Source organism: Equus asinus, chromosome 20 (genome assembly GCF_041296235.1).
Source record: "Equus asinus isolate D_3611 breed Donkey chromosome 20, EquAss-T2T_v2, whole genome shotgun sequence".
Taxonomy (NCBI): domain Eukaryota; kingdom Metazoa; phylum Chordata; class Mammalia; order Perissodactyla; family Equidae; genus Equus; species Equus asinus.
In genome coordinates this window covers 85,885,034-85,907,429 of record NC_091809.1, presented here as the reverse complement: position 1 = coordinate 85,907,429, position 22,396 = coordinate 85,885,034, and the positions used below count along the sequence as shown (strand labels likewise).

The following is a 22,396-nucleotide window of genomic DNA, read 5'->3' as shown; positions in this document are numbered from 1 at the left end:
CTCTTTATATAAAATGTCTGAAATAGGCCGATCCATAGAGACAAAATAGATTCATGCTTGCCAAGGGATAAGGGGAGGAATTGGGAGGCACAGACTTTCTTTTTGGAGTGAAGGAAATGTTCTGGAATTAGATAGTGGTGATTGTTGCACAACCTTGTAAATATACTAACACCCACGGAATTGTATGCATTAAAATGGTGAATTTTAAGGACAGCCCTGGTAGCCTGGTGGTTAAGTCCAGCACGCTCTGCTTCAGTGGGCCAGGTTCACTTCCCAGCCATAGACCTACACTGCTGTGTTAGTGGCCATGCTGTGCTGGCGGCCCACATACTAAAACATAGAGGAAGATTGGCATGGATGTTAGCTCAGGGCAAATCTTCCTCAGGGGGAACAAAAAACTGGATTTATTTTATGTTATGTGAATTTTATCTTAATAAAAAATATATAATACAGGGGAGAGCATAGATTCTTGGGTGAGTTTTATAAGGCTTTTCAGAAGAGGTAACATTTAACTCTTTTTGAGTATGTATGTGGGAGTTGGTGGATCTGGGTCAAGAGATTCCAAGCAAAGGCACAGAGTTGTGGAAGATCACAAAAAAGATCTGGGAAGGTTGATTGTTACTGAAGTATACAGTCTGCATTGTGAAGAGAAGAATAAATTATGACAGGTTTTATACATTAGATATTGTTCCAAATAAGTATATAATCCAATGTATACTGTTTAGGAAAACAAATGTAACATCCTGAAGGTGCTTTGGAAACAGTGAAAAGGTGCCATCAAATCAACCTGAAGTCTTAATTAATTTAGTTGTGTGTCTCCTCCACTAACTTGTGATTTCCTCAAAAATCAGGGCAAGTAATTTATTTTATTCCCAGTACTTAGTATTTGACTCATGGTAATTCTTACTGTTTACTAAATGACGGATAAATACAAGCTAATATGTATTCATTTTTTCAGAGTGGTTTGAATTGCGTAGAAGTTGAATATTAATTTATGGCTTTGCTAGGTATTTCTTGAAGCATAATATTTGGGGTTTAATTAAAAAATAATTTGTTTTAGAACTTTTTGATACTATAGGGTCTTTTTAAATGTTTACATCGTCCTTGTTTTAGAAAGCAAAACTACTGTAGACTATATTATATTAATATTATGTTCTGTTAGTAACATTTTGATTCACAAAGCACTTCAAATGCAGTACGCCAATTATATTTTAAAACAAATCAGATGAACCAGTTGAAATGGAGGCTGGCAAGATGATTAAAACTCAATTATAGAGAAATAGACAGTTCTATTAGCATTCACACATACATGCAAACTTGGATGTTGACATCCTTGTTTTCTGGGAGCTGAGACTTTAAGAGGTATCTAGCAGGTGAATGGCAGAGATAAGGTTTGAACTCTGGTCTTCTGATTTTTAAGGTGAAAACCATACAATTGAGTTAAACTAGAATTTTCCTTATCCTTTTGTTTTTCAGAGATTGAAACCGACAAATCCAGCAGCCCAGAAAGCTCTCACTACACCCACTCATTATAAACTGACACCTCGCCCTGCCACCAGAGTCCGACCAAAGGCTTTACAAACAACAGGTACAGCCAAGTCACATCTCTTTGATGGGCTGGATGACGATGAACCATCCTTAGCGAATGGAGCGTTCATGCCCAAGTGAGTTTATTTTTGTTAACATAAATTAAATGTAAAAATTAATAAAAACTAAGTATAAAATGATATACAGTTAGGACTGGCACGGTGGCGCAGTGGTTAAGTGCGCACATTCTGCTTCGGTGGCCTTGGGTTCGCCAGTTCGGATTCCACGTGCAGACATGGCACCACTTGGCAAGCCATGCTGTAGTAGGCATCCCACATATAAAGCAGAGGAAGATGGGCACGGATGTTAGCTCAGGGACAGTCTTCCTCAGCAAAAAAGAGGAGGATTGGCGGCAGTTAGCTAGGGCTAATCTTCCTCAAAAAAAGAAAAAGAGATATATAGTTATTTACTTAAGTGTACTGCAAATGTTATACAGTTTCTTTTTTTTTTTAATTTGAAAAATATAGAACATCGCAGAGAAGAATAAAAATAGATCTGATCACTCCTGGAGATAACCACAGTTAACATAAAAATATTTTGATTATTGTGTTCTGGTTTTACATATGCATGTTTTTTTATTTTGCATTTGAGAAGTTAGTGCTTATATAATTTTATTTTAAGCAGAAGATACTTTTTTCTTACAACTCAAATTGGCCAAACTGATTAAGATGAATCTTTTTTTTTTTAAAGATTGGCACCTGAGGTAACAACTGTTGCCAATCTCCTTTTTCTTTTTTTTTTCCCCTGCTTTTTCTCCCCCAAATCCCCCCAGTGCATAGTTGTATATTTTAGTTGTGGGTCCTTCTAGCTGTGGCATGTGGGACACTGCCTCAGCATGGCCTGATAAGCACTGCCATGTCTGCACCTAGGATCTGAACCAGTGAAACCCTGGGTCACTGAAGAGGAGCGTGCAAACTTAACCATTCGGCCATGGGACCATTCAAGATGAATCTATTTTTTTTCAGTTCCAATGCATACAGATATTGAACCAATAATAAAATAATTACACAGGGAAAAAGTGCAGGAAAGTATATGGAAGAGTTGTCGGTAAACATTGAAAATTACACTTAAATTATGCGTTAGAGCAAATATGCCTTCAAGTGTTGATAAATGCATAGAAAAAAAAACCAAGAAAAATACATATCAAACTGTTAGGAGTAGTTAACATCTGGAAATATAATTTCAGGGCATTTCATTTATGGGTTTATTTTTCTTAGATACATAGGTAGACACAGACACACATACACAGGCTTTTTCAACAGCAAGTACTTTTCGAATCAGAAAGAAAGTCTTTTTTTTTTTTTAAGCTTTAAAGGAAACTTAAGAATTTATGACTTGCAGTTCTTTGTGAATATTATGTTAAAAAATTACCACTCCTTTTTTTCCTTAAAAATATTGTGGGCTGCTGCTTCAGAAAAGGTGGGCAGTCCAAGTTTATACATTTCTTAGAGCATCATTGGATTATTTTGAAGGCAGGGACTATGTATAGGCATCCCCTAGTATTCTCGAGGGATTGGTTCGGGGACCCCAAAATCTGCGGATGCTCAAGTTCCTTAGTCAGCCCTCCGTCTCTGCAGTTGGTTGAATCCGCAGATGTGGAACCGCAGATATGTTGGGCCCACTGTGTTATTCATGTTTGTGTCCCCTGCATTTAGCAAATTATTTGGCACAGAAGAGATAAAATGGGCTTAGATTCACCAGTCCAGCCGTCAGATCAACAACTTTCAGGGCAATTTCACCCGGTCTGCTTAAAATTTGCGAGTATGATATACAAATAGAAAGGATTAGGGTGGGAAGATAGACATTTTACTATTAATACTGTATCCCCGTCTTGGCTTCCACTTCTGTGGTTTTGCTCTCAACAGTCTTACTGTATCAGAAGTATTCTATACAATTCATCTCTTCCTGTTCTTTGGCTCACTTTAATTGGCTTCCAGGGACCCCACACTTTTTTAGTTTTCTTCCTGCCTTACTGGTCACTCCTTCTGTCTTTTTTGTTCTACCTTCAAAAATTACACAGAATCTAATCAATTCTCCCCCGACCTCATCCCTACCACAAAGCCCCAGTACATAGTTGTATATTCTAGTTGTGTGTCCTTCTAGTTCTTCTCTGTGAGTGCTGCCACATCATGGCTACTGACAGACAAGTAGTGTGGTTCTGTGCCCAGAACCAAACCCAGGCTGCTGAAGCAGAGCACACCGAACTTTAACCACTAGGCCATCAGGGCTGGCTCAGAATCTGACCAATTCTCACCACTTTCACTGCTGCTCTACTGATCCAAGCCACCATCATCCCTTGACTGAATTACTACTGACTGATCTTTTAGCTTTCACCCTTACCCCTTTGCATTCAATTCTGAAGGTAGCTACCACAGTGATCCTTTTGAAGCATATCAGATCATGTCACTCTTTTGTCCAAAACCCTGTCTTACTCAGAGTAAAAGCTAAATTCCCTACAATGACATATAAGGCCCTGTAAGATCTGACCTTCCCTTATGTCTGTGAACACATCTGCTCTCTCAGTTGTTTCCTCCACTCTAGTCTTACTGCCTCCCTGCTGCTGTTAGGACAGGAAAGGCATGCTGTTACCTTTGGATCTTTGCCCCAGTTCTCTTTACCTGAAATACTTATCCCCATAAATCTATATAGCTAACCCTCTCACTCTTTACTTACATGTCGCTTCAATGAAGACAACTCTGACCATCCTATTTAAAATTGCACCCATCTTTTCTCTTGTCAGCAGCCCCTGCATTCTTATCATCCTCATCCTTCATTTTTATTTTCCATTCCTTCTAATATATCATTTGTTTATTTCTTCATGTTTGGTTTTTGTCTGTTTCTCTCCTACAGCGTAAGTTCTATATGGGTAGGTACCTTGGTTTTTTTCTGTCATTGAAAGTGCCTAGAACAGTTCCTGTGACATAGTAAGTGATCAGTAAATGCTGAGCATATGAGTGGATCTTAGAAAGCATAAAAGGAGCTAAATAACAATAGTGAATCCCACAACTTGACCCCTAGAGCCAGTCATGAGAGTGAGGGGCTTAGAGATGGATATCATCTAAGCCAAGGTACAGAGAGGATGGGTCTTTCCAGTTTCTGCTATCAACTTTCCACTGAGTTGTTAGTATCCAGAATTTAGGATTAACCGTACTTAACTAAAGGAAACGGCATATGCCACTATTCACTTCCTGAGCTAAGCTTTGGGCCATCACTTTATGGCTCTGTAAATAGCTGCCATATAATACCAAAGATGGTAAAGGATTCGTGAGGGACTTTTTAACTATGGCCAGCACTAGAATAGTACTCGATTTGCTCCCAAAGACAAATTTGGTAGATTGGCAAGTGTGAGAACCTTACTAGTGCCATGTCTTTTTCCATTTGCTTTTCTTAGTAGTCAGAGGAAATTTACTATAGAGCAAGCCAATAATTTTCTTTATTCTGAATCAGAAAATTTGGAAATATTCTTTAATACTTCTGTTTATCCCTTCATTCAACAAACATTTATCAGCTACTAAGTGCCAAGTGTGGTGGGCACTGAGAATGCTACTGTGAACAAGACACATTGCTGTGTCATTGAATTCACAATCTGTGGGGGAAGAGAGATGTTGACAGCGTAATCATAAGTGAGACAGGAGACAGAAAAGAGAAGTAAAGATTGCTACTCTAGGAGAGATTATCAGGAGGATGATGAGTGAAAGCTTCTCTGAGGATATGTCGTTTAAACTAAAGAGGGATGGGGAGAACTGCCAGAAGGAATATTTTGATATGTTTCTGATTTTTAAATACGCATTTTTTTTCAAATGGATATAATTTTATTTTCCAGTGTTCTTTTCAATGTTTATTTCAAACATGACAACTGACTGGTTATTCTATCATATACAGTCATGCACCACATAATGATGTTTTGATCAACAACGGACCGTGGTCCCATAAAAGTAGTACTATGTGGTCTAGATATATAGTAGGCTATACCATCTAGGTTTGTGTAAGTACTCTCTATGATGTTTGCACAACAACGAAATTGCATAATGCATTTTACAGAACATGTCCCTGTGGTTAAGCAATAAATGAATGTATTTACCAAATTTGGTTTTGCTGCACTTTTCTGTTCATTTTACTTGTCTCACTTGATATTTCTGATCCTAATCCTTTTCACTTTTACCTAAGTGTTTTTATGTTTCATGTTTAGTTGCTTGTCTTCAAGTTACATGTATGCTCTTCATCTGAGACATTTAATTAGCCTCCCCCAATCCCAGTGTTTCAGTCCATTACAGTTATTATTTTGTGTGGCGATCAAATTGTCCCATGTTTGGCCAGCAGGAGCCCTTTCAATTTGTTCCTAAGTCCTTTTCACAGGCCCTGATAGTATTTGGTAACTTCATTGCTTGTAGAATACACTGTAAAATTTTGTCCCAGATTTTTGCCTTCTGTTTTCATGACTTAGCTTGGCCTGAGTATTCCTTTCTTACAGTTTCCTTATTCAGTTTGGGGATAGAGGTTATACTGATCTAATAAACAAATTGGGGAGTATTTTCTGGAAGAGTTTGTAGGAGAGGCTTTTTTCCCCCCTCTTTATCGTTAAATGTTGGGTACTGGTGAAGATATACAGGCCTGAAGTAGTATTTGTAGCAAAGTTTTGTTTTTGTTTTGTTTTGCTTTGCTTTTAATTATTGATTTAATGTTATAGGACTGGTGTCGGCTCCACGGCATAGTGGTTAAGTTTAGTGTGCTCTGGTTTGGCAACCTGGGTTCGTGGGTTTGGATCCTGGGTGCTGAGCTGGTGACCTGCATATGAAATAGAAGAAGATTGGCACAGATGTTAGCTCAGAGCTAATCCTCCTCAGCAAAAAAAAAGAAGAAGAAAAAAGTTACAGTACTATTCACCTTTTATTAAAGTAACTTTTGGCAAGTAATGTTTTTATTGCACCAACATTGGTTTGTAACATTATATAAATTTTGGGTGTGCTTTGTTGTATCTCAGTTTCTGTGTAGATTACATCTTGTTCACCACCCAAAGACTAATTACAATCCATCACCATAAACATGTGCCTAATCACCCAACCCTTTCCCCGTTTTCCCTCCCCCCTTCCCCTCTAGTAACCGCTAATCCAATCTCTGTGTGTTTGTTTGTTCTTGTTATCATCTGCTGTGTATGAGTGGGATCACACGGTATTTGACTTTCTCTCTCTGACTTATTTCACTTAGCCTAATACCCTCAGGGTCAATCTGTGTTGTCACAAATGGCCAAATTTCATCATTTCTTATGGCTGAGTAGTATTCCATTGTGTATATCTAGCACATGTTCTTCATCCATTTGTCCCTTGATGGGCACCTAGGTTGCTTCTGAGTCTTGGCTATTTTGAATAATGCTGCAGTGAACATAGGGGTTCATATATCTTTACGCATTTGTGTTTTCATGTTCTTTAGATAATACCCAGCAGTGGGATAGCTGGATCGTATGGTAGTTCTATTCTTAATTTTTTGAGGAATCTCCATACTGTTTTCCATAGTGGCTGCACCATTTTGCACTCCCAACCAGCAGTATATTAGAGTTCCTTTTCTCCACCACAATTCCAACACTTGTTATTTCCTGTCTTGTTCATTATAGCCATTCTGACTGGCGTGAGGTGATATCTCATTGTAGTTTTGATTTGCATTTCTGCAATAATCATGTTGAACATCTTTTCATCTGCTTGTTAGCCATCTGTATATTTTCTTTGGAGAAATGTCTGTTCAGATCTTTTGCCCATTTTTTAATTTTTGTATGTTTATTTTGTATCCTGCAACTTTACTGTATTTATTCTAAAAGTTTTTTGGTAGATTCTTTAGGGTTTTCTGTATATAAAATCATGTCATCTGCAAATAGTGACAATTTCACTTCTTCCTTTCCATTTTGGAACCCTTTTATTTCTTTTTCTTGCCTTATTGCTCTGGCTAGGACTTCCAATACTGTGTTAAATAAGAGTGGTGAAAGTGGGCATCCTTATCTGGTTCCTGTTCTTAGAGGGATAGCTTTCAGTTTTTCTCCATTGAGAATGATATTACCTGTGGATTTGTCATATATGGCCCTTATTATGTTGAGGTACTATCCTTCTATACTCATTTTATTCAGAGTTTTTATTGTAAATGGATGCCACATCTTGTCAAATGCTTTCTTTGCCTCTGTTGAGATGATCGGGTGATTTTTATTCTTCATTTTGTTAATGTGTATCATATGGCTTGATTTACGAATGTTGAATGATCCCTGCATCCCTGGGATAAATCCCACTTGATCATGATGTATGATCTTTTTAATGTATTGTTGTATTCCATTTGCTAGTATTTTGTTGAGGATTTTTGCATGGATGTTCATCAGTGACGTTGGCCTATAATTTTCTTGTTTTGTGTTGTCCTTGTCTGATTTTGGTATCAGGGTGATGTTGACTTCATAGAATGAGTTAGGGAGCTTACCCTCTTCTCCAGTTTTTTGGAGGAGTTTGAGAAGGATAGGTATCAAGTCTTCTTTGCATGTTTGGTAGAATTCCCCTGGGAAGCAGTCTGGTCCTGGACTTTTATTTTTGGAGAAGTTTTTCATTACTGTTTCGGTCTCTGTACTGGTGACTGGTCTATTCAAATTCTCTGTTTCTTATTGATTCAGTTTTGAAAGGTTGTGTAATTCTAAAAGAATTAATACATTTCTTCTAGATTATCCAATTTGTTGGTATATAGCTTTTCGTAGTATTCTCTTATAATCTTTTGTATTTCTGATGTGTCCGTTGTAATTTCTCATCTTTCATTTCTCATTTTATTTTCCAGCCTTCTCTCTTTTTTTCTTGGTTGACTCTAGCTAAAGGTTTGTCAGTTTTGTTTATCTTTTCAAAGGACCAGCTCTTAATTTCATTGACTTTTTTTTCTATTGATTTTTTTTAGTCTCTGTTTCATTTATTTCTGCTCTGATTTTTATTATTTCCTTCCTTCTACTGATTTTGGGCTTTGTTTGTTCTTCATTTTCCAGTTCCTTTAGGTGCACTGTTAGATTGTTTATTGGAGGTTTTTTTTGTTGGTTGAGGTAGGCCTGCATTGCTGTAAACTTTCCTCTTAGGACTGCTTTTGCTGTATCCCATAAATTTTAGCATGTCGTATTTTCATTTTCATTTGTCTCCAGGTATTTTTTGATTTCTCCTTTAATTTCTTCATTTACCCAATCATTGTTCAGCAGCATTTTGTTTAATCTCCACATACTTTTGGCTTTACTGATTCTCTTTCTGTAGTTGATTTCTAGTTTCATACCATTGTGGTCAGAAAAGATGCTTGATATTATTTCAGTCTTCTTAAATTTATTGAGACTTGTTTTGTAGCCTAATACATGATCTGTCCTGGAGAATGTTCCATGTGCATTTGAAAAGAATGTATATTCTGCCATTTTTGGATGGAATGTTCTGTATATATCTACTAAGCCCACCTGTCTAATGTGTCATTTAAGACCGGTGTTTCTTTATTGATCTCCTGTTTGGATGATCTATCCACTGGTGTAAGTGGAGTCTTAAAGTCCTCTACTATTATTGTGTTAGTGTCTATGTCTCCTGTTATGTCTGTTAATAGGTGCTTTATATATTTAGGTGCTCTATGTTGGGTGCATAGATATTTACAAGTGTCATATTCTCTTGTTGGATCGTTCCCTTTATCGTCATGTAGTGCTCTTCTCTGTCTCTTGTAACAATTTTTGTTTTAAAGTCTGTTTTGTCTGATGGAAGTATTGCTACCCCATCTTTCTTTTCATTGTCGTTTGCATGGAGTATCTTTTTTATCCCTTCACTTTCAGTTTGTGAGTCTCTTTAGGTCTGAAATGTGTGTTTTGTAATGCAGCATATATGTAGGTCTTGTTTTTTTATCTAGTTGGCCACTCTTTGCCTTTTGAGTGGAGCATTTAGTCCATTGACATTTAAAGTAGCTAAGTATGTACTTATTACCGTTTTGGTACTTCAGGATGTTTTAGTAGTTCTCTGTTCCTCTCTTCTTTTGCTCTCTTCCCTTGTGGTTTGATGACTTTGTTTAGTATTATGTTTGGATTCCTCTCTCTTAATTATTTGTGTATTTATTATCCGTTTCTGGTTTATAATTACCATGAGGTTTGTGTATAATAACCTATGTATATAACAATCTATATTGTGCTGATAGTTTCTGTAGTTTGACGTCTTTCTAAAAACTCTACTCTTTTACTCCCTTCTTCCCACATTTTGTTTGTGATAATCATATCTAACCTCTTTTGTGTATGTCTGTATCCATTACCCTCTTATTGTTGAAATAGGTAATTTTAGTACTTTCGTCTTTCGACCTTCATATTCTCTTTATAAGTCGTTGATCTGCCTTTACTATATTTTTGCCTTTACCATTGATTTTATTGCCTCTTTTTTATATATATAATTTTCTTATTCCTGTTTGTATTCTTCTCTTTCCCACTTAAATAAGTCCCTTTAGCATTTCTTGTAAGGCTGCTTTCTTGGTGATAAACTCCTTTAGTTTTTGCTTGTCTGGGAAACTCTTTCTCTCTCCTTCCATTCTGAATGATAACCATGTTGGATAGAGTACTCTTGGCTGTAGGTTTTTTCCTTTAGAGTTTTAAATACATCGTGTCACTCCCTTCTAGCTTGTAAGGTTTCTGCTGAGAAGACTGCTGATAGCCTTATGGGGTTTCCATTGTATGTAACTTGTTGCCTTTCTCTGTGGCTTTTAGGATTCTCTCTTTATCTTTAATTCCTGACATTTAAATTATAATGTGTCTTGGTGTGAGCCTCTTTGTCTTTATCTTGTTGGGTGCTCTCTGTGCTTCCTGTACCTGGATACCTGTTTCTTTCCTTAGGTTAGGGAAATTTTCAGCTATTATTTCTTCAAATAGATTCTCTGCCCCTTTATCTCTCTCTTCTTCTTCTGGGACACCTTAATATGGATATGGATATTAGTGTGCTTGATGTTGTCCAAAGTTCCCTCAGATTGTCCTCATTCTTTTTAATTCTTTTTTCTTTTATCTGTTCAGCTCAGATGATTTCTTCTGGTCTTTCATCCAGCTCGCCCCTCCATTCTTCTGTATCATCTACTCTGCTGTTGAGTCCCTCTAGTGAATTTTTCGTTTCCAGTATTGTCTCCATTTCTGATTGGTTCTTTTTTATGTTTTCCATTTCTTTGTTGAAGTTCTCACTGAGTTCATCCATTCTTCTCCCAGGATCAGTGAACATCCTTACAACTCATAGTTTGTACTCTTTGTCAAGTATATTGTTTATCTCTGTTACATTTAGTTCTTTTCCTGGTGTTTTGTCCTGTTGAAACGTATTCCTTTGTCTCCTCATTTTGCCTCTTTCTCTTTGCTTATATCTTTGTATTAGATCATCTACATCTCCTGATCTTGGAGAGGTGGCCTATATAAGACATGCCTTATGAGGCCCAGCAATGTGCTTCCCTCTCATCACCAGTTCCAAATGTTCCAGAGTGTCTCCTGTGCGGGCTCTGTGTGTCTTTATGTCTGGCAGGGTTGCTCTTGCTGTAGGTACCCAGGGAGGCTAGGCTGTCCCCCTGGCCGTCTGGTTATGTCAGCTGCATGTGGTTGCTGTAGACCCTTCAGTCACTTTATTGGGTATGGGGAGCCCCAGCACAGTTCGCTGCAAGGTCTAATAGCACATTCCTATTGCAATTTTTCTGTTAAGTGGGTAGTCCCACAGCATGGCTGGTTGTTAGGCTGAGGGGCTTGCAATTGCTGTAGGCCTCTGGCTTGCAAGGTTTTTGTCAGCTCTCTTGGGATTGTAGCTCAGCCAGGTAGGCCCCAGGCATGGGAGCACAAAGCCAATTATTTCAGGCTTTGGAAGGTGGGGCCAATCCCCTCTGTTGCTGTTTGAGAAGCACAAGTCTGCTGCAGCAGACAAGCCCCAGTGCCCACAGCGTCACACACCCTGTCAACACAATCCCGCCCTGTGCGCACACCCTGACCCACTGAAGCAGACCTCACATACTCCACCAATGCAGGCCCACCGCTTGCGCATGCCCTGCCCTGTAGAGGCAGACCCACTCTCCCAGCCTGTGCAAGCCCACAAGTTGTCCAAGAGCTTAGTGTTGGCTGGGGCCAGTCCCTAGGGCAGGCTGCCTGCCCTGACTGAGCTGGATTAAATTGGTGCTCTAGTGGATGGGGCAGACCCTGGGCTAACAGGCCTGGGGAAGAACTCCAATGGCATCTGCTAGCGTCTGTGTCAGCACACCTTTACTAGGTCACAGTAATGGCTGCTGCCAATGTCTCAGTCCCTGGGGAGGTCTCACCTTTCACTCAGATGCACCCAGTGCCTATCAAGTGAGTCTTTTTTTCACCATAGGACTGTGCATCTATCTTTCTGGTGATTTCAGGTTGCTTTCTGAAACAGGTTAATTTGTGTGTGGGCCCTTTAAGAGCAGCCTTTTCTCCCCCCTTATGTCCAGTGGTTTTTCTGGGAGTATTCCCTGCTGTAGTTAATAGCCAGCAAAGCCAGATATTATGACATTTGTCTTGGTTTTGCTGAGTCCAAAAGCTGCTTATTGTGGTAATGCTCCCCCACTCAGATCCCCCAATCCTCTGTGGAAGGCTGTGTACCTTAGGATTGCTCCCTCCCAGCAGTGAGGTGCCGCAGCTCAAAGGTGGCTTTTTTCTCTGCAGAAAGGAATTTCTGCCTCCTTCACCTCAGTCAGCATTGTCCCTTGTTGCAGGGGTTCTTTTTATCCAGTTTTCAGTTCTCTCTCAGGGGTAATTGTTCCAAGAGTAGTTGTAAATTTGTTGTGTCCATGGGAGAAGGTGAGTTCAGATTCTGCCTATGCTGCCATCTTGACACCATCCCCCGAAGTAATTTTTTTATATTATTCAGTTAATTAAAATTCCACATTTATTGGCATAAAGTTGTTAAAAAATATCCTTACTGTCTTTTTCATTTTGATAGAATCTGTAGGGATCTCCCATTTTCATCCCTGACATGCGGTTTTTTGTGCCTTCTCTTTTTCTTAATCGGTCTGGTCAGGGATCTACCAGTTTTATTGGTCATTTCAAAGAACTAACTTTCTAGCATTACTGCTGCTCTCTATTCTTGACTGTTTCCTGTTTCATTGATTTTTAATTTTATTTATCATATTTGCACTAATACTTATTTTTATCTTCAGTTCCTTTCACCCTCCCCCTTTTTTTTGGAATTTAAAATGGATGCTTAATTAGCTCTTTCATTTTCAGCTTTCCTTCTTTCTAAATGTATTTATTTAAAGATGTAAATTTCCTTTTAAAATTCAGCTCTATTTGTATTCTATGTGTTTTCATATGTTATTCTTATCATTCAGATAATAATTATGTATGATAATCAAATGCTTTCTGATTTTCATGGGGGTTTTTTGAGCCTTGGGTTAAGAGTATAAATTCTTAACATGGAGATTTTTAAGTTATCTTTCTGTTATTGATTTCTAGCTTATGTGCAAAAAGGTAACTCCAGGTGATTTTGATTCTTTGAAATTCGATGTTTGTTTTAATGTTTGGGTTCTTTTTTTGATTTGGGTATTTCAGCTGCTTTCTTTAACTTCCAATATATCACAAAAAATATGAACATATCTAGTTTTCCTGAATTTATCCATTTTACTATTTAACAGCCTTTACTAATGTGTGCACGAATCACTTGTATTTTACCTAAGTTTTCTTTCTTTTACTTATTAATTATTATTGTGGTAAAATATACATAAAAATGGTTAAACTGGTAAATAAACTGGAATTGTTTGGTCATACATTAATTCTATATTTAACCTTTTTGGGGAACTGCCAAAATATAGATTAAACTGATTAGAATGATAAATTTTATGTCGTGTACAATTTTAGTAGCAAGTGCATTTATAATATTGTATAACCTTCATCACCAGTATTTCCAGAACTTTTATACTTTTATGTCTGGATTATTTTACTTGGCATAATGTTTTTAAGGTTCATTGTGTTGTAGCATGTATCAGAACCATTCCTTTTTAAGACTAAATAATAATCCTTTGTATGGATAGATCGTTTTGTTTACCCATTCATCTGTTGATGGACATTTGGTTTGTTTTCACCTTTTAGCTATGTGAATAGTGCTGCTATGAATATTGGTTTACAAGTATCTGGTTGAGTCCCTCTTTTAAATTATTTTGGGTATATACCTAGGACTGAAATTGTTTGGTCATATGTTACTTCTATATTTAACCTTAATTTGTAGGAACTGCCAAACTGTTTTCTACAGCAGCTGCACCATATCAGCAATGTATAACATTTCCATTTTCTCCATATCCTTGTCAGCACTTGTTTTCTGTCTTGTATGCTTGTTTATGATAGCCATCCTAGTGGGTGTGAAGTGGTATCTTGTGCTTTTCATTTGTGTTTCCTTTATGACTAATGATGTTGAGCATAATACCATGTGTTCATTGGCCATTTGTCTTTTTTGAAGCAATATCCTATCTCCTTTTGTGTTTGTTTTTTTAAATTTATGTCAGTTACTATATTTTCAAAAGCTTGTGGCAGTAATTAGAGTTCAAGGATGATGATATTGACGTTCAGAGAAGAATTGTGGTTTTAATTACAAGTGCTTATTGAAATAACTCAAAGCTGAACTTACAACTGTGTGCTTTTTACTTCAGTTCTCTCGTAAATCCAGGGGTAGAGACTTCCCAGGTCCCAACACAAAACGAGTGGCATTCTATAGTGCCCCCACCCCGTTGCTGGCTCTGGTCTCGTCTCTGTCTCCTTAGTCTCATAACACTGTCAAGTGTGCCATCAGCCTCTTAGCCTTCCTGTTGGAATCAGGAAAGGTCCACAGGAGAAAAGCAACCCTAAATACCAGACACCTGCCTGTGCCACTGTCCCCCCAGGTTGCTGATCCAGTTTCTCGATGCTTACAAAGAGCTCCAACTTTTCTAGTTATCCTCCCTAGGAGGACTAGTCTACCATTAATAGGAGGCCAGGTCTCAGTTTAGTTTTTGTGGAAATAACAATTCTTCATTGTCGAGTGCCTGTTTCATTGGCTTATTTAATACTTATTGAATAATGTCATTACAATAAGGAGTATAACTAGCATACACAGGTTTGGAACAAATACAACTGATATTTGTTACCACATACTCAGTTGTTGAAATAGAAATAAATATATGAGAGTGGTATGTTGCTTACAGTTTTTTTTTCTTTAAGGAGGGAATGGAGCGTGTTAGTTAATCCAGTGAGTTTTTAAGTGAAGGTTGATTAAGATCTTTTGTATTTGGTTCTTCTACTTGAAGCTTGTATACTGTTGAGGTTCTTGCCTTAAGTGAACCCACTATGCAGAAACCTGAACTTTTTAGGTACTCGTGATGATTTGCATCATTGGATATAAGTTTTTTTTACTCCTGTTTCTTTCTTGTCATCTTATTTAAAGACATCTTTCTCATTTAGTCAACAAATATCTATTCACCTATTTCCTTCACGGCAGCAGGCCAAATTCTGACTGCTAAAAAAAACAAAAAAAGAAAGAAAATGTTTAAAGAGAAAGAAAACGTAGAGAAATATTTAAATATAATACATAGTTTGATGAGTGAACTAAGTGCATAAAGTACTCGGCGGGGCGGGGTTCAGAGAAGCAGGAATATTTTCAAAGGGATTTCCCACTTTGTTTTGAACATGACAGAGTGCAGTATGGTGGCATATTTATAGGAAGTTTATGAATTGAATTTGTTAGGTCTTTTTTAGACATGTAAATATGAGTTGAACAAGAGTGCGTTTTTCAACTCCAGGTTTTAAGGAAATGTGACGTAGTAACTGTGTGCCTTTTTTTTCGTTTTGGTTTCTGTTTATAGGAAGAGCATTAAGAAGTTGGTTTTGAAAAACCTTAACAATAGCAATCTCTTCTCTCCTGTTAATCGTGATTCAGAAGATCTAGCTTCACCATCTGATTATCCAGAAAATGGAGAGAGGTAAACTGAATTCTGTTTTGAGTTGTTTCTTGTAGAGAGCCTTATTCTCATTTTGAAGAGATTCTGAGATTAGGATTTATTCATTCTATGAAAACTTATAAAGTTTGATGAAGGTTGCATAGAAGTATTACAGCATGTGAGCACCTAGAAATTAAGTCATTTTTGTTTCTTGAGTACTTTAGACCTTAAAATTATTGGAGTTCTTCTGATTCAGTTCTGCAGAACTGTTTTAGTATCCACATGTCTCATTTTGGATAGGGTTAGTATGCATTTGACACCCCTTATCCCTCTTTAGATAAAGGTTATTTTGTTTGTGATAGTTATTAAAATGATACATAGTCATTGTAACCAAACAACAAAAGACAATCAGTAAAGAAGTATAATAAAAGAGGAAGTGGAAGTGTATATACACTAATCCTTAATAGTTCATTCTATAATTATATTCTTATAGATATATATTGTAGAGATTAGGCATGAATGATATATTTTATAACCTTATTTCCCTTTATTTTAAATGCCTTTTCCTATCAATATGACTATATCTGCCTTCTCCTTTTTTAATGACTATAGCCATTATTGTGAATGTAAGATAATTCAATCACTTCTCTATTAGAGGACCTTTAGATTATACAATATTCCTATATGCAAAATAATGCCTCAGTGAAAAATCCCTGCATATACATCTTCGCACTCCTGTTCTTTTTTCTCTTTGGATAAAATTCTAGTTTGATTTATTATTAATGAAGCATTTACTAATACCTTGCTGATTATAATGTTAAAAATCTAAAATTTTTTCAGTTTTTTATTTTGAAATTCATCACTAGTTATTTGACCCCACATAGTAGCAGACCTTTTTTTTATGTGGAATTACTTAGAATGGTGCCAGACACTTAGTAAAAGCTCAGTAAGGGTTGCTGTTGTCATTGTTACTACTGCTACAAGGGGCTAAGATATTGTTTCTATTCTATCTTTTCAGATTCAGTTTCCTGAGCAAACCTGTTGATGAGAACCATCAGCAGGATGGAGATGATGATTCTCTTGTGTCACGTTTTTATACTAACCCTATTGCCAAACCCATTCCTCAAACCCCAGAGAGTGCTGGAAATAAACACAACAGCAGCAGCAGTGTGGATGATACCATCGTTGCATTAAACATGCGTGCTGCCTTACGAAATGGACTGGAAGGAAGCAGTGAAGAGACCTCTTTTCATGAGGAGTCTCTGCAGGATGATCGAGAAGAAATAGAAAATAATACTTACCATATGCACCCGGCAGGTCAGATTTCAGATTGGTACATGGATAATCTCTTATAGTCATTTGAGACCTCTTGTTTGTCACAGATTTTTGACATAGTAAAAGTCAGCTACTTGAACCTTTAGATGTTTTTTAATTGCATTTTATATGTTAACATTTAAACACTTTTCACTTAATGCTTTGGTTGATTTGTAATTGACATGCTTTTTGTACCTTTGGAGTAGTTAAAATTCATGTCACTAAAATTATTCTGTTTTAGTTTAAAGATCCCAAATTTTATAACCAGAGAGACTATCCTCATACTTTTTTATAAACTCAGATAGATTGCTTATTACTTTTTAATTAAAATGATATTGGTAATTATTTCTTATAAGGTTTTTGAGATTTGATTTAGATTAAGTATATAGACCATGATACCTGACATATGTAGGCATTCCAATGGTAGCTGTTGCTATGGTTTTTTATCACCCCAGTTCTGTGCTTTTCTTTTCCCCCCAACAGTGAGCTGATTAGTTTTTTCCGAACTAATCCATGAAACCAGTAATATAAACTACAAGATTAGAGTGTCTTGATTGGATACTTAAAGCTTGCCATTTTTCTGTGTTGACGTAACATCTCATTTGGGTTTTAATGAATGTCATTACATTCCCTTTTTTTTTCTTTTACAGTGTACATACAGTGAAATGCACAGACCTTAAGTGTTCATTTCAGTGAATTTTGGCATATATACTCAGTTACCTAACAGCTCAATCAAGGGATAGAACATTTCTTTCATCCTGGAAAGTTCCTTTGTGTCCCCATCCCCAGGGAGAAGTCAACCAGTGTGGTTTCTGTCACAGAGATTAATTCTTCCTATTCTTGAACTTCATATAAATGGAATCATACTATACATATTCTTCTTGACTATAATTTTTATGAGATTTCATTCATGATGTATATCTCAATAGTACATTCTTTTTTATTGCTGAGTAATATTCCATTATATAAATATGCCACATTTGGTTTATCCATTCTTGCTAGTGAAGATATGAGTTGTTTTACTGTTAACTCTTGAAGCATCTGTAAAATTTTTCTATATCTAATTTTCTAATTTCCTTCCTATATATCTTCTGACCACTTGGTGCCCTAAGAAAACAGCTTTATACTTTCATATTAAGAATCCCAAATATCTATTGTTTGTGTTGTATATCTGCATGAATTTGTTATAATACTCCTTTTTTTCCCCAAATACCCAGTCTAGATTTTTTATTGATTGTAGTTTTCTCACAAACCTTCTTTGCCATCTCCCAGTTAAAATTCCATTTCCAAGGACATTCTAACAACCCTCTAAACTTTGCCAGTAGAGAAGCAAGTTGAGTATACAAGTGGGCATTTCTGGAGGTTAGAGTTTGATCTGATATTGGCCTTAAATTCTTGTCTCTCAGAGAGCAAGTTAGCGTGATCTCTACCTATAAATGGGACAAGGAGTGATTAGAACAAGCACACCAGTGTTCTATTTTCTTTGAGTTTTTCAAAAATCTACCTAGTTGATGCTTTTTAAAATAACACTAATGTAGACCTTGAAGTTTCCGTTGGTCTGTGGGACTTTCTCATGTAGGATTTTTCGTCTTGATTTTCGCTATTTGGGGATGTAAATTTGGAAGATATAAGAGGTTTATGGAAGACAATAGGCTATAAAATAAAAAATATTGGGTTTGGAGTTTTAGCTTCACCTCTACCACTGAATTACTACGTAAGCCAAAGCAGGTTCTCTCCATCCTGAGTTTTGGTATCTTCACGTTTAAAATAAAAGAAAAAGTGGTTAAGTAAGCCTTTCCTAGAATGTGTTCTATGGAATGGGTTTCATAGTGCAGTATGTTAACGGATGTCAGTGAAAACAAGGTTCTGTGATTAAGTCTCAGAAACACTGGATTAAGTAAAGTTAAATAGGCTTCATTATTTTGCAAGTTCTCAGAGCCTATAATACGCTGTCGTGTGCATGTTACCCAAACGTACTTGCCCATGAAGCTTTTTTTAAAAAAATACATAGTTTCTTCTAGGAGTATTGTTTCTTAGAAAACCAGTTTGGAAAAATGCTTTACTCCTATAATTTTTTCTTTATATAGTAATTTAGTTACTGATTATTGAGGTAATTTTACAAGTTACTCATTTTGTAGAAAATTTTTTAAAAGAGAAAAGGAGTGAAATAAATATTACCGAAAATTCCTCTGAGGACAATCAGAATTAATATTATATTTTCTGTTTGTCATAGGCATTGTTCTCACTAAGGTTGGTTACTATACAATTCCATCTATGGATGACCTTGCTAAAATTACCAATGAAAAAGGAGAGTGCATTGTTTCTGACTTCACTATCGGTCGTAAAGGTGAGTGTGAATTTAGGAGTTGTAGTGTATAAGCCAGAGATCTGCACCTTATTTTTGTAATTAAGAAAAGGAAGCTCTTGGTAACTGGATTTGTTTTTTTCCTACATTTGGACCCACCTTGGCCTGAATAGTAGGCACTGATTGACAAGTACTGAAACAAGACTGTAACCGTAGAACATTCTTTGGTAACAGTTTGGTTTATTGTAGTTTTCTACAATTAAAGGAAATACTGTAAACAGCAGGAAATACTAAGAAAATTGTATAGTTGACAAGAGATGGGTAATATTTAGGTTCAACTTCATGTCATAAAGGTTATTACAGATATAATTTTCTTGGGGAAAAAAAAATCTCATCATGCTGTATTGGATTAAAAAAAGGGCTGAGATCTTTCGACTCATACAGTAGGCTAGGTGCTAAGGGTTGCTTATATTAGCTGCAGTACAGGTATTTGGGAAGAAATTTAAGAAGAATGTTTTGAGGATAACAAAAGTGCTGCAAACATGCAGATGTTAAACCAGAAAAGAATGTCTTTGCTGTCACTCTCTGATACATATTATGGATGAAAACAGCCCATTCAGAGTATTGCTGGGAGATTTAAAATATTGATTAATTTAAAGCTGCATGGGGCCGGCCCCGTGGCCGAGTGTTTAAGTTCGCGCGCTCCGCTGCAGGCAGCCCAGGGTTTCGTCAGTTTGAATCCTGGGCACGGACATGGCACCACTCATCGAGTCATGCTGAGGCGCCGTCCCACATGCCACAGCTAAAAGGACTCACAGCTAAGAATATGGGGAGAAAAAGGAAAAAAAAGCTTTAAAAAGAAAAAATAAAGCTGCTTGTTTTTTCTGATTATTTACTTATTAGAAGTGTAAAGTAGGTATTTGCCCTCTATATAGGATGAGTTTTTAACTATTTTCTCTGAATTGTAGGTTACGGTTCAATCTATTTTGAAGGAGATGTGAATTTGACAAATCTAAATTTGGATGATATTGTGCATATCCGAAGGAAAGAAGTAATTGTCTACTTAGATGATAACCAGAAACCACCTGTGGGTGAAGGGCTAAATAGGTATGAATTTATTTACATATTTAGAAGATAATCTGCTAAATCACAATTTTTTTCTGTAAACACAAATATGTTCATATTATATACATTTTTCTGCAACTTGCTTTTCTCACTTATCCTACAGTGTGTGCTTATTGTTTCTGTACTTTGATTTAAAAATATAAATCACAAAGAAATACTACACTATGACTTTCTGATTCTTTTTTCTTAATATTATCAGCTCCAACTGTTAGTTTCCAAAAACACTTTTTAGTAGTATTTTATTTTTTCTTATTTCTGCTGTGACCATGGTTAATTTTTCTCTGTATTTTAATGTGAGATGATAGCTTCTAATAGCTCTTTAGAACTTTTAAGAAAGGGCCATAGTTAAAATCATTTATGTTTACAGCCTACCAAGATTGAATCATGAAGAAACAAAATCTGAACAACCCTATAACTAATAAGGGAATTGAATCAGTAATTAACTCCCCCCACCCCCACCTCCAAAAAAGCCCGAGACCAGATGGCTTCCCTGGTGAATTCTATCAGACATTTAAAGAAGAATTAACACCACTTCTCCTGAAACTCTTCCAAAAGATTAAAGAGGTGGGAGTACTTCCTAACTCATTCTATCAGGCAAGCATTACCCTGATTCCAAAACCAGAGAAAGATAGTACAAGAAGAGAAAACTACAGACCAATATTCTTGTTGAATACTGATTTCACACTATGACCAAATGGGATTTATTCCTGGAATGCAAGGGTGGTTCAACATATGAAAATCAATCAGTGTATAATACATCACATTTACAGAATGAAGGAAGAAAACCACATGATCATGTCAACTGATACAGAAAAAAACGCTTGACAAAATTTAACACCTTTTTATGATAAAGACACTCAACAAACTAGAGATAGAAGGAAACTATCTCAACGATAATAAAGGCCATATTTGAAACCCACAGCAAATATCATACTCAATAGTGAAAGGCTGAAAGCTTTTCTGCTAAGATCAGGAACAAGACAAAGATGCCCACTTTGCCACTTCTATTCAACATAATACTGGAAGTCTTAGAGCAATTAAGAAAAAAATACAAGGCATTCAAATTGGAGAGGAAGAAGTAAAATCATCTCTGCTTGCAGATGACGTGGTCTTATATGTAGAGAAGCCTAAAGATTCCACAATTAAACTTATAAAATTCAGCAAGGTAGCAGGATACAAAATCAACAAGCAAAAATCAGTTGAGTTTCTACAACAATGGACAATCCCAAAAGGAAGTTAAGTAAACAATTGCATGTACAATAGCATCAAAAAGAATAAAATACTTAGGAATGAACTTAACCCAGGAGGCAAAAGACGCTGAAAACTGCAAAACATTGCTGAAAGAAATTAAAGAAAACAGATAAATGGAAAGATATCCTATGTTCATGGGTTGGAGACTTAAAATTGTTAAGATGTCCATACTACCCAAAGCAATCTACAGATTTAATGCAATCTCTATCAAAATCCCAGTAGCATTTTTCTTTTTTTTTTTTTTTTACAAAAATGGAAAAACCTGTCCTAAAATTATATGAAATCTCAAAGGACCCTGAATAGCCAGACTAATCTTGAAAAGAAAAGAAACTGGAGGACTCACACTTCCTGACTTCAAAACTTACTACAAAGCTATAACCAAAGGAGTGTGGTACTGGCATAAAGACAGACATACAGACTAATGGAAAAAATAGAGAGCCCAGAAATAAACCCCCACATATATGGTTAAATGATTTCAACAAGATTGCTAAGACCATACAATGGGGAAAGAACAATCTCTTCAATAGGTTTTCCCAACAGGTTTTGGGAAAACTGGATATCTACATGCATAAGAATAAAATTGGACCCTAATCTTAGGACATATATAAAAATTAATTCAAAATGGATCAAAGGCCTAAAAAAAAGACCTAAAACTATAAAACTCTTAGACTAAAACATAGAGGAAGTTTCATGACATGATTTGACAGGGATTTCCTGGATACGACACTAAAAGCACAAGCAACAATAGTAAAAATAAACAAATTGGACTACATCAAAATTTAAAACTCATGTACATCAAAGAACATAATCAGCAGAATAAAAAGGCAACCTTTAGGTTGGGAGAAAACATTTACAAATCATATATCCAATTAGGAGTTAATAACCAGAATATGAAGAATAATTTTTACAGCTCAACAGCAGCAA

General features: G+C 36.4%; 1 protein-coding gene across 6 annotated transcripts in view; it reads left to right on the top strand.

Moving 5' to 3' along the window:
• NUP98 (nucleoporin 98 and 96 precursor) overlaps positions 1-22,396 on the top strand; it is a 105,211-nt gene that overhangs the window by 46,438 nt on the left and 36,377 nt on the right. For all 6 annotated transcript variants that reach the window (XM_044752229.2, XM_044752225.2, XM_044752230.2 and 3 more), the window contains 5 exons: positions 1,477-1,664; positions 15,403-15,519; positions 16,496-16,794; positions 19,025-19,138; positions 20,065-20,203. In XM_044752229.2, the coding sequence (XP_044608164.1) occupies positions 1,477-1,664; positions 15,403-15,519; positions 16,496-16,794; positions 19,025-19,138; positions 20,065-20,203 (857 nt within the window). The remainder of the gene's footprint in view (positions 1-1,476; positions 1,665-15,402; positions 15,520-16,495; positions 16,795-19,024; positions 19,139-20,064; positions 20,204-22,396) is intronic.